This window comes from Oryza sativa, chromosome 5 (assembly GCF_034140825.1).
Source record: "Oryza sativa Japonica Group chromosome 5, ASM3414082v1".
Taxonomy (NCBI): domain Eukaryota; kingdom Viridiplantae; phylum Streptophyta; class Magnoliopsida; order Poales; family Poaceae; genus Oryza; species Oryza sativa.
Window position 1 is genome coordinate 19,497,656 of NC_089039.1, and position 12,951 is coordinate 19,510,606.

Consider the following 12,951-nt stretch of genomic DNA (forward strand, 5'->3'; position numbering starts at 1 on the left):
AGATGAACCACCATACTCGCGACGCCATCAATGTGGAAACAATGGCCATAACCACTGCACAAACAAATATTAACTCTCCGTTTAGAAAAGACGGTATTAAATCGATGCATATGGCTGCGTGGGGCTCCGATGCTCCATCCTGATCAGTAATATCCGAACTTTTAGTAGAAGATACATATGGAGATACATAAACTATACGACGTGGCACACGCTTCTGCTGTCCCACCTCCAGCCCCCCGGACGCCTGGTTGCCTGGCGCTCTAACTTCTTCACCATTGATTAATTTGATAATCCCATCATTAAATTCTTCTTTACCTTCAGCGTAGATCCACCCAAAAAGATCGAGAGATCGATCTGCTCGCGTACGGCCGGCAGCCACGATTTACTACGAGTGTCTCCTGCACAAGCGGCTCCCTGTACTTGGCCCTGCCATTCCAGTACTCACCAAGCAGACACGTCGCCCTTATTATGTACTCCTAGGAGTACCACCAGTAGGTTACTGCAGTTTTCGATTAAGTCTTTGAAGTATACACATTTAAAGTATTAAAAGTAGACTAATAATAAAATAAATTACAGATTCCGCCTGTAAACTGTGAGATAAATTTATTAAGTCTAATTAATTTGTTATTAGCAAATGTTTAATGTAGCATCACATTGTCAAATCATGACGTAATTAGGCTCAAAATATTCGTCTCGCAATTTACATGTAAACTGTGCAATTGTTTTTCCCCACATTTATTGTCCCATGCATGTGTCTAAACATTTGATGTGATTTTTTTACCAAAATTTTAGCCTTGTTTAGTTCCCAAATTTTTTTCCCAAAAACGTCAATCGAATCTTTAAATACATGCATGGAGCATTAAATATAGATTAAAAAACTAATTGCACAGTTTGAATGGAAATCGTGAGATGAATCTTTTGAACCTAATTAGTCCACGATTAGCCATAAGTGCTACAGTAACCTACATATGCTAATGATGGATTAATTAGGCTTAATAAATTCGTCTCATGTTTTTCAGGCGAGTTATGAAATTAGTTTTTTCATTCGTGCCCGAAAACCCCTTTCGATATCTGGTCAAATGTCCGATGTGACACCCAAAAATTTTCTTTTCGCGAACTAAGGGCCTGTTTAGTTCGCGAAAAGAAAATTTTTGGATATCACATCGGATGTTTAACCGGATGTCGGAAGAGGTTTTTAGACACGAATGAAAAAACTAATTTCATAACTCGTCTGGAAACCGCGAGACGAATCTTTTGAGCCTAATTAATCCGTCATTAGCATGTGGGTTACTATAGCACTTACTAATTAGGCTCAAAAGATTTGTATCGTGATTTCCCTCTTAACTGTGTAATTAGTTTTTTTAATATATATGTAATGCTCCATGCATGTGTTTAAAGATTCGATGTGATGTTTTTGGAAAAAATATTTTGGGAAATAAACCAGACTTAAACACACCCTAACATTGTGCTAGCACCATCCTAGTTGGAACCTAGCGGTAGATCTGCGAGACCGCATCAGCGACTAATTCAGGCGCATGTAGGTTTGGTGTCACACGGTGTGGGCACAAACAAATGGCGATCACGAGCGTTGGAACGGTGGCCAGCCCGGCCGGCCGCGTGCACCAGCTTCTTCTTCTTCTTGCCTTCCTCCGCGCGCGCGCGCCGCATGTGAGTCCGGCCCTTTTGGCGCCTTGCCGGCCTCGCGTATTTTTCCCCCGCTCGGGCGGTTTGACCTGTCCCGACGGGTCACCGCTCGTGTAACTGCCGTCACCTGCCGTAATGCATTTGCCTGCCACACCGCATCTACTGTCAGAATTCAGAAAGAAGAGTATACTACTGCTGCTCGTGTGCATGTGCGTGTGTGCAGTTTTACCGAATTTGCATGGGAGCGAGCTTGTAGGAGTAGCGAGCTGCGTGGTCCATCGCACGGCAGATGGCTAGGGCCACAATTACTAGCTCAGCATCACAATTCACAAACTTATTACAATGCGTATGCTACGGTTCTTGTCTAAAAGAAGACAATACATTATGCGTATACTATACTTTAAATCGGACAAGAGCAACGTATTCTGCCGATCGACCTGTCACATCCGCGGCGCCCTGAGTGGCGGTGTGCGCGCCGGTGCGCCAACGCCAGCGTCGCCACTTGCCAACTGGTCGGGCACGGATAGAGCTAGCTCAGTTCGTTTGTCTAGGTTCCCAACCTCTCCTCCTCGATTTTCACGCGCACGTTTTTTAAACTGTTATTTTGATGTGTTTTTTAAGTTTCTACACGGAAATTGTTTAAAAAAATCATATTATTCTATTTTTTAAAAAAAATTAGCTAATACTTAATTAATCACGTGCTAATGGATCACTTTGTTTTCCGTGCAAGAGGCAAGCGTTCCGAACCTGCTCTCTCGAACGCAGGCCATTCCCAACCCAATATACTAGACATAGTTTTCATAAACTCCACATCATCAAGAAACTAGTACTAGACACTACTCTTCTAATGCAAACACTACTATTCTATACTTAAATTTAATGCTACTTATCTCACATGATGTCTTGGATATTGTGTAGAAATCATGTCTCATGTAAGACATGGTTTCCTTCTCTTTTCTCATTTATTCACTTGTCACATCATTTTTCATACTAGGTGACAGCTTATTTAATACTATGGACATCATCCTAGTCATTGGGTTGGGAATGGCGTTAGTAGCAGCTGGTGCAGCAGAAGCAGAGAGCTCCTAGCAGTTACTATACGTTAATTGTACACAACGCTCCTAGCAGTTACTATACGTTACTACTCCCTCCGTCTCATAATATAAGGGATTTTCAGTTTTTGTTTGCAATGTTTGACCACTCGTCTTATTCAAATAATTTGTGCAAATATAAAAAACGAAAAGTTGTACTTAAAGTACTTTGCATAATAAAGTAAGTCACAAAGAAAATAAATAATAATTCTAAATTTTTTTAAATAAGACGAATGGTTAAACAGTACAAGAAAAACTCAAAATCCTTTATATTATGGGACGAGTATATCTTGCATGGTGCACGTTACCGATCGTGCAGGGAAATGGAGATGCGAGCTCGGCCGGAGTAAATTGAACGGCAGCTACATTCCAGTAGATTCAGAGAATTTCTTACTCTGCTTTTATTCCCGTGCCAGTGCTCTCCTATATATTTTGGCGCTTCTGCGCGCGCCTCCTTATCTCTCTCTCTCTCTCCTTCGGCTCATTCGTCACTGTTCCACCGCCGGCTTCGCCAGTTGCCTGGCCGTGTCCGGCCACTCCCAGGAGGAGGAGGAGGACAATGGCGGATGCTTGGGCGGCGTCCCCTCCATCTCCTACGGCTCCTTCGCCTTTCGCCGCGGACGACCTCGTCGACGCGCGGCTCGCGCCGTGGCCGCCGTTCGCTCCGTGGCCGGCGCCCGGGCAGCTCCACCACAACCGCCGCGGCGGCGGGCACCCGAACCCGCTCTTCACCATCCTGCCGGCCTCGGCGCTGGCAATAGGGGTCGTGCTGCTTGTCGCCGTGGTCGTCATCCTGGTGATGACGCGTCGGTGGAAGCCCGGGACGGTGGACGGCGCCGGCGGCGCCAGCTGCAACGGCGACAAGCCTGGCGGCGCCCCCGCGTCCAGCTGCGGCAGCAGCGTCCGCGGCTACAACAACTCCAGGTACTACGCCGCCGCCGCCGCCGGTAAGTGTGCCCAGCAAACCAACCAACGCATCGTTACATTTACACTGATCGCGAGAAGCCGCTCTCACCATGTCGAATACTCGAAATGCAGGGTGCATATATGGCGGAAGGCTGGGTTTCTCGGTGCAGCCGCGGAACCGCGGCGCGCAAGTGTTCACGTACCGGGAGCTGGAGAGCGCGACGGACGGGTTCAGCGAGTGCAACGTGGTGGGCCGCGGCGCGTACGGCGTGGTCTTCCGCGGCCGGCTCGGCGACGGCACCACGGCCGCCATCAAGCGGCTCAAGATGGACGGCCGGCGCGAGGGCGAGCGCGAGTTCCGCATCGAGGTAAGCCGCACCAGCCATAGCTTCACCAGCATCACGTTCTATCTACCTCCGTCCCAAAATATAGCTATTTCTAGCACAGTACTTTATTTCAAAATAAAGCTATTTTTCTACCTACCTTCTGCTCTCAACCAATCACAACCATTACCTACTTTCTCTTTTCAACCAATCACACACCTTTTTCAATTATTATCACCTACTTTTTTAATACCCGTGCCAACCTTAAAAATACTTACATTTTGGGACGGAGGAAGTATCCGGTATCCCCATCAACGCACGTCTCGTACATGTGCACGTACCGCGTACGGCCGCCGCTTTTGTCTCTTCAATTCGTATACCAACCGTAGCTACCTGTATGCAGCTGCACAACACACCAGCAGCAGATCAGAGCGGGTGGGTAGTTTCCGAATGGTTGTTAACGCTGCTGTTGCCGGCTTGTCTGCGATCCCTAGATGGTTCATGGCTGGGGCAAGCAAACAGGTTGTTCGTGTGTGTGTGCCTGTGTGTCATGCGTAGCGTACGTACGAGACCTGGAAACGTAAACAGGCGCTCCTGCCGGCCTGCCTGCCCGTCCACCCGGTTGCTTAAGTCAGTCGTGCACCAGCGCCATCAGTACTGGTGGTTCACTGGACGCTAGCGCCTTTTCGCGACAGTGCCTACCCTCTTGGTCGCTTGTGACAGACTGTTGGTGCTGTCTTGTGCCCGGGGGGATGAAGACGGAACGCATGAGCCGAGGCCGCACAGCGGCGCGGGATATTCGGCTGGCTAAGCTTTGGCGTGTCATGCGCAACTTGCCGCGGCACGCCGCGCGGTTCTCGTTCGTTGCGGCGTGAGTCGTTTGCCCTCGCCTTTCGGGCTGTGGCTGTCCTTTGCTCCGCCCAGTGGCTGGCTTTCCGCTACAGTTTTGCGGGTGTTTGGCTCATCAGCTAGGCACACCAGGTCGCTAATGCATTCTAGGATGCTTCGACTCATTGACACATAAATTCACACTGTACACGCTATGGTACTGTACTACTATCACGCGAGCCTAATCTAGGGATAGCGCCCTCTCGCAAGTCCGGATGGGACAGTTTTGCTTTTGTCATGGGCCAACCATTTTTGGACTGACATTTTGGATTTATGGCCGAGCAGATGGGCGTTGCTATTACTGATCAGGTAGGTATCTTTTGTTACTGCTTCAATTTTTTCTTCAAACTTTTTCATCACATCAAAACTTTTCTACACATGTAAACTTTTTTAATTTTTCCGTCACATCGTTTCAATTTTAACTAAACTTTTAATTTTAACGTGAACTAAACACACCCTGTGAGAGGCCTATTAACTTACTTTCGAGAAACCGAGCATCATGGGTGCATGACACATTGACACTGCACTACATGTCCTCGGCACGGACGACCGATGTCGTTGTGCGGTTAAGTTTAACGGGTGATGTCTTTAAAGTGTTGGGGCTGGGGTACCGTATGTCTCTCGCTGCAGCCTGCTACTGCCTGCAGCGACGTTGTATATACAGATCGAATCGAATTGAGAGGCAGACAGTACTCACGAGATGCGTGTGGCCGTGTGGGCTTTCCCTGCCGGCCTGGCCGATTGACGAAGCCGAGGATCCATCCGTCACGCCATTTAAGAACCTGACCGGTCTCACAGCTGCGCAGGTCCATACTATCTGACACACGATCTGGGCTGTCCCGGGAGCCGTGGTGGCTCACGTAGTACGACATGTCCCTGCACTAACCCCAGGTCATCGTCCTTCAGGCACGCCGTGTTAAGTGCAACACAGTGTGGATTATCGTTGATTAGTGTACTACAGTATGTACCGTCGACTGTCGAGCGTCGACTTTATTAGTTTTACTGCGGGTACATGTAAGCACAGTTGTTTTGGATCCAATAGGACTGGTGAGTGATGACCCAGTGGGATCGAGGACACACGTAGGTAGATGGGCAGCGTCAGCTTCGCTTCGGGCGCACCTTTTCCCAAACTAAGCGAGACAATGCCAACTAGTATAGTAAGTGTATAACACGATGACACTGTTCATGGACTGCATCGATTACCTATCATGCATGCAGAGGGGGTGATACTGATACGTGATTAGTTGATTACTGATCACTGATTATGAGGGTGCACGATAATGTACAGGTCGACCTGCTGAGCCGGATGCACTCGCCGTACCTGGTGGGGTTGCTGGGCTACTGCGCCGACCAGAGCCACCGTCTGCTGGTGTTCGAGTTCATGCCCAACGGCAGCCTCAAGAGCCACCTCCACCGGCGCGCGCTGGCGCCGGCGGAGCAGCCGCCGCCGCTGGACTGGCAGACGCGGCTGGGCATCGCGCTGGACTGCGCCCGCGCGCTGGAGTTCCTCCACGAGCACAGCTCCCCCGCCGTGATCCACCGCGACTTCAAGTGCAGCAACATCCTCCTCGACCACAACTACCGCGCCCGCGTCTCCGACTTCGGCATGGCCAAGCTCGGCTCCAACAAGGCCAATGGCCAGGTCACCACCCGCGTCCTCGGCACCACCGGCTACCTCGCCCCAGAGTACGCACAAACTAGCTTCTATTAAACCTTTTTCTGCTTAATATTAACTCATCGATGTCATGATGTGCTTGGCTAAACTGTGGTTACGTACTGCTGCAGGTACGCGTCGACGGGGAAGCTGACGACAAAGTCGGACGTGTACAGCTACGGCGTCGTGCTCCTCGAGCTGCTCACTGGGCGGGTGCCCGTCGACACGAAGCGGCCGCCGGGACAGCACGTACTCGTCTCGTGGGTCAGTATATAAAATCATCGTTAGTTGCCCATGTGGTCTGCTATTTGTCTTAGCTACAGTAGGATAAATGCAAGGATCGGTCGTGCTAGTCACATCAGGATGACCAACAGACACAACTTAAATTTTCTCACTTTTTTGCCGTGTGGAATCAACGCAGGCCCTTCCGCGGCTGACGAACCGCGAGAAGCTCGTGCAGATGGTGGATCCTGCCCTGATAGGCCAGTTCTCCCTCAAAGATCTGGTCCAGGTATTTATACCTTCCTAGCTACTCTCCGCATACTCTAGTAGTTACACTACAGTATTATTAACTGGAAGCAGTTGTGACTCTCAAATCTCTCTGACCCGTGCTTGCGACGTTGTGCTATGTGCAGGTGGCCGCCATCACGGCGATGTGCATACAGACGAAGGCGGACTACCGGCCGCTGATGACGGACGTGGTGCAGTCGCTGATCCCCATCGTGAAGAGCCCACTCATGTCCTGCACCTCCACGCCGCTGAGGCCCGCGCACGGGCACCACCACGTCGTCTACATGAGCCCGAGCAGGGGCTCTTCCAACGGCGGTGCCCTGGAAACGCGATGCGTCATGCACGGCTTGGATTGATTAGCCATATGCATCTCGATCAGCTGCAGATATATAATGCTAGCTCCTATGTATTACTACGTCTCGATCGTCGATCGCTTGCTTGGAGTACTTTGAGCCAGGCAGATGGGGAAGAAGAGATGGATGGTCAGCTTGTCAAGCTGCTCGATCGGAGGGAGATTGCTGGCACTACTCCCAGCTGTGTATAGAACGGTACCAGTACCACTTCACCAAGCTCATCACGGCTTGCTTGCAAGACATCCTTGCAAATGCAATTGCAGATTTGCTGTAGCAGTACATCATCACGTGCGTACGATTGTACTATTTATTAGGGACAGTTGTACGACGATTCCTTGTTCTTTTGTACGAAATCATATATATTCATATATTCCTGTATAAGATAGTAATTAAGATGGAAAAAATACAATAAATGGATCATCCTTTTTCAGGAGCAGCTGTGTAATTAAAAGAGTTGTTGAGTGTTGTTTATGGCTTCGATCTAGACCTCTTCTGCGTGGTACCGCTATCACCTAACCGAAATGATGGCACGAGATTCTGTTGTGATCGTTTTTTCATGATTTCATCATTGCTTAAGTGAACAGATTTGGCATCATCAGATAGAGCTTATCATATAGCAGAGTGATGCCAGTTCAGTCTTTTTGAAGGAGTTGCTGTGTCTACGAAATGGGGACCGGTGGTCCAAACCCCAAATGGAGAACGGACATTTAATTTCTCCTCTATCTCAGAGCAAGTATAAGAGCTATAAGCTTACTGTAAACTTATGTGAAGGAAAAAAGTAGTGAAAAATCATGGGTGTTGGCTCTCATGCAAGAGCTAGCTTATCACAAGCTCCAAGATTTTTTTTAGATAGTGGATCACAAGCTCCAAGATAAATATATTAAATATATAAGTGAGAGATAGAGAGAGGAGAAGAAAATTGTAGCCAACCTTATAGCTAATCTATTATATATGTTGGCTTTAAAATAAGCTAATAGTAAGAAATCAAAGAGGAGCAAAACTTTTTTTTGGAAAAAGTTGATCTGATGTCCTTGAACTATATGTCAGTCTGTATCAGGTCCCCAATCCCAAATATCATAAATCTCTACCCCTCAACTATCACAAACTGTGCAAAATTCTCATAGAGATTAATAGTTGAGGGGTAGAGATTTCTAGTATTGGAGATTGGGGACCGCATACAAACTCGACGTAAAGTTCCGGGACATCAGGTGAACTTATTTAAAAATTCTCTACCGGCCAGAGAAACTGCATACAAGCCCAATCACCTAGGTTCATCTTAGAATCTTGGAATAAATTCATCTGAGGTCCCTTAAATTATCAACGAATCCGATTTTCGTCCTTCAACTGGAAAACTAGATACAATTGGTCCCTCAACTATGAAAACCGGTGTAACATAGGTCCCAAGGCGTTTTGGACGATGATTTCGGCTGACGTGGCACCTACGTGGCTAATTTGATTTGGTCTTCATCTGACATGGCATTGGCGTGGCACATGAAGAAAATTTTAATAATTAAAAAAATGTTCCATTAAGAATTAATTTGGTCTCTTCATCTGACATGGCATTGACGTGGCACACGAAGAAAATTTTAATAATTAAAAAAATGTTCCATTGAGAATTAATTTGGTCAGCTAAATAATCTGGCGCGGAGGAAAAGCCTGCAGGCGATAGAGGCGCGGACAAGTTTGACAACGGTGGGGAGCAGGAGGAAGACCTCCCAGAGGAGATCTGTCACGCCCCGATTTTCGTTCGGGATTAAAAATCATTAAATAATCCATTTTTAGAATTTATATTAAAAAAGTTAAATCAATTTGATCAAGTGAATTAATGAGGGAATTAAAATTTTCCTTTAAAAATCATGGCCAGAAATATTTTTGTAATATTCTTTGTGCCCTAAAGTATTCTCTGAAATTTCTCGTGAATTTTCGGAGCTCAACTTCTAATTTTAACATCACAAAGTTTATTTAATCAATTAAATTAATTGAAAAACCAATTTAAATTCTCCTCCTTTCCCTTGGGCCGGCTCCGGCCCAAGTTCCCCCCTCGGGCCGGCCTCCCTCCTCTCTCCTCCCTTCCCAGCCCGCCTTCGTCCCCTCCCTCTCCAACAAGTCTTCCTTGTCCCCCCTCACTCTCTCCCCTCGCCGACAGGTGGGACCGGCAACCCCACCTGTCAGCTCCTCCCTCTACCTCCGGACGGAGCCGGCTACCACTGACGCCGCCCATGTCGCTGCCTCTCCCGCACCCCTCCCGCTTCCCCGACAGCGTCCAGCCGTGTGGACTCTCCCAACGCCCACTCCTTCACCTCTTCCCCCGGTTTTCCCTAAAAATCGGTGCTGTTTTGACCCCCACCATGAGCCCACGTCTACACCCCACTCCACCGGCCATTGCCGCCCTTCTCCGAACTCCTCGCACCTCCCGGGCATATATAAAGCTTCATCATGCTCCACTCTCTAGAGGGAGGTAAGCTCAATGCGCGAAATCCGTTTCGAGTTAGAGTGCGAAACTTCTTGCTGCAGCCGTTTTATTCGCTGCTTGCTACTTTCTAAAATGGAAGATGAGATGAATAGATTGAATTGATAGTCTAGTTCAATCTATAGTCTAGATTCCATTCCCTCGATCCACTCTCATTTAAATGATGGGATTGGGCCATACCAACCATTTACAGGATACCCTTTTCCCTCTCCATGGGATTACATCCCGAGTTATTGCGAAAAAAAAGAGGTTATGGAAGTCAATATTCTCGCATTTATTGTGCTTTTTGTTCAATTTCTCGTGGAGTAAAAAACTTCTCATCAGTACGAGTCAAGGGAATGGCCCCCTGGCCCCGGATAGGTTCTGGCTGGTTAGAGCAGAGGACTCGAAATCCTCTTTAGCTTTGCGCGTTGGACGGGTAATTCCATCAATGACACCCTTGTCGAAAAACTGCGTTAGTTCGGTTAATCCTCTTGGAAACTAACTACTTCTCCGGAAGCAACGTCAAACCCTGAAACCATAACACAGAATTCAATCTGCTCTTGGAAATCCTCGAAAGCCGTATACTATGTGATTTCATCTTAGACGATCAAATCACTAAATGATCTCTCTCTACGGCACTTTTATTTCAATGTTAGGCTAGGCTTCTTCTTTCCCGAAGGAACTCTCAGGAATGTCCGATTAACCGCTGCTTAGTGGTACCGAATGATACAAAGTTGTTCATATCAAAAATCGCCATTCCTGAGATTAACCACCCGCCGGGGGAGTTTATAAACAAAAAAATATCGCTAATTCCATCTTCTATACTGAGATAGGACTGAGACACGGCCCAGACTCCTACGGGAGGCAGCAGTGGAGAATTTTCCGCAATGGGCGAAAGCCTGACTCCCAAACTCATAACACATAACATAGCAGATTTCTTTGATTTCTAGTGCCCCAATGCGCCGCCATAAGGGAGGAAAGAAAGCTCAAGTTCTGTGAGTTACGGCCAGTAAGAGTAGTCACAGTCACTCGAAGTTGGCAAAGAAGCAGCGACAGGAAATTGCTGTAAAGCTCATATGGAGGTTTTTCATTCTGACATGAAATTTGCTGGGCACGCAGATTGGTCACTTTGTCAAGATCTTCCCTGGGGTCGAGCATGGATGGACCGTAAGATACAAGGATGACGATGCCGCTGCTGTCAAGAGCGCCGAGGAAGCCCTGGCAGACATGATCGACTGGTTTAATAAGAACCTCAAGTGAATTTGACATAGCAGCCCTCCATGATTGGCTGGTGTACACTGTACATCCTGAATTCACGTCGTATGGTAATAACGGCAGGGCCTGGAATCCTGGATTATGGTTGAGTAGGCTTCCCCAGTCTGCTTGTGCTAGTTTTGCAACCTCCAACTTCTGTAATAAATGGATGCAGGGCATATGTACTTTTTTTTTAAGAAAATGATATGAACGTTTTCTCTAGCCCCATCGGTTGACGATATTTCCTAATAAGCCACCAAAATGGCTTATTAGGAAAAAAATTAATTTATAGATAAAATTTTTATATATGAGTTCTTAACGATTTAAAAGCTGTTGCGTTGTGATCCAAATTCATTTGCACTTAATAAAGGCCAACTTAGTGAAGATATTTTGCTGGTTAGCGCCCGTGCTTTTTTTCTCTCTTGCTTTGGGAGGGTTTTCCACGTTAAAATCTCGTGTCTTCTGTGATTGATCTATTGTTTTTTATCGTTTGTTTGCCTATCGTTTCGTAACAAAAGCTAATGTTGAAAAAGAATCACGTTAAAATATTTTAAAATCAACTTTAAAATTAAATTTGAAAATTAAAATTTTGGCTTTTACTTCGACTTATTAGGGTAACCAACGGGGCTATCTGTTTTTGTTCTTGTTTTTAGTTCTCACTCCGTTCCAAAATAAAGAACCAGTACAGATGCTTTTTCAAAAAACAAAATTACTCCCTTCGTTTCATAATGTAAGACTTTCTAGCATTTTCCACATTCATATAGATGTTAATGAATCTAGACATATATATATATATATATGTGTGTGCGCGCGCGCGCGCGCATATATATATATATATATATATATATATATATGTGTATATATATATATATATATATACATATATATATATATATACATACATATATATATATATATATATACATATATATATATATATATATATACATATATATATGTCTAGATTCATTAACATCTATATGAATGTAGGCAATGCTAGAAAGACTTACATTATGAAATGGAGGGAGTTAGAAAGTTATATACGGGCCAAGCTCCATCCATGCCCAGGCGGTGTGGCCCATCTTGGTCTGGGCCATGTGAACCTTGCAAAGAATAAGTTCACTTTGACTCCCTCAACTAATAATCTAATCTGATTCCGGATATCTCGGACCCCAACTATTAAAACCGATACAATTTGACTCCCTCGGTGGTTTTGTTGACGTGGCATCTACGTGGCGGTACTGACCCGGTCTTTCCTATACGTGGCATTGACATGACACTTATGTGGCATTAGAATTTAAAAAGAGTAGATGATATCTCGCGCTTTGCTGTGAGATATATGTTAGATAATAGAGAAATGATGAAATGATTTGGATCGAAATATTATGAAAATGGTTTGAGAATGATGATTTGAGAGAGAGGGAGGAGGAAGGGAAGAAGAGAAAGGATGATATGTGGGCCCCACATATCAATGGCCAGCACAATATGTTTTGTGATATATACGGAGTACTTTTTAATTCAAAATGCCACGTAAAACGCCACGTGGGAGGAAGATTAGGTCAACACCACCAAGTAGGCACCATGTCAGTGAAACGGATCTTCAAAATCATAGGGAGTTAAATTACACCAGTGTTAGTAGTTGGCGGTCGACATAACCGATACTGCGATTGAAGGATATGAATCAGACGCGGCGAGCCAAGAGGACTTATTCCACCCTGCAATCGCAAGCGCCGAGTGGGCCCAAATTATACTGGATCGGTTGGATGAATTTTTTTATTAAAATATTTACAAAAATATTTTTTTTGTTTCGAAAATTTACAAATCTAATCGCCTACCGCCCTTTGGGAGGGCGATATTTAAAAATCGCCCTTCCAGA

At 46.1% G+C, this 12,951-nt stretch overlaps 1 protein-coding gene across 1 annotated transcript; it reads left to right on the forward strand.

Moving 5' to 3' along the window:
• The first annotated feature begins 3,168 nt into the window (after positions 1 to 3,168).
• On the forward strand, positions 3,169 to 7,802 carry LOC4338714 (probable serine/threonine-protein kinase PBL7). The gene is made up of 6 exons (XM_015782452.3): positions 3,169 to 3,682; positions 3,774 to 4,009; positions 6,141 to 6,538; positions 6,638 to 6,770; positions 6,928 to 7,017; positions 7,142 to 7,802. The coding sequence occupies exons 1-6, from the start codon at positions 3,295 to 3,297 to the stop codon at positions 7,370 to 7,372; spliced, it is 1,476 nt and encodes a 491-aa protein (XP_015637938.1). The 5' UTR covers positions 3,169 to 3,294; the 3' UTR covers positions 7,373 to 7,802.
• Positions 7,803 to 12,951: the final 5,149 nt, after the last annotated feature.

Coding starts and splice junctions, on each gene's coding strand:
- LOC4338714 (XM_015782452.3), top strand. CDS start 3,295: ATGGCGGATGCTTGGGCGGCGTCCCCTCCATCTCCTACGGCTCCTTCG. Junction 3,683..3,773: donor CTACGCCGCCGCCGCCGCCG/GTAAGTGTGCCC, acceptor CTCGAAATGCAG/GGTGCATATATGGCGGAAGG. Junction 6,539..6,637: donor ACCGGCTACCTCGCCCCAGA/GTACGCACAAAC, acceptor GTACTGCTGCAG/GTACGCGTCGACGGGGAAGC.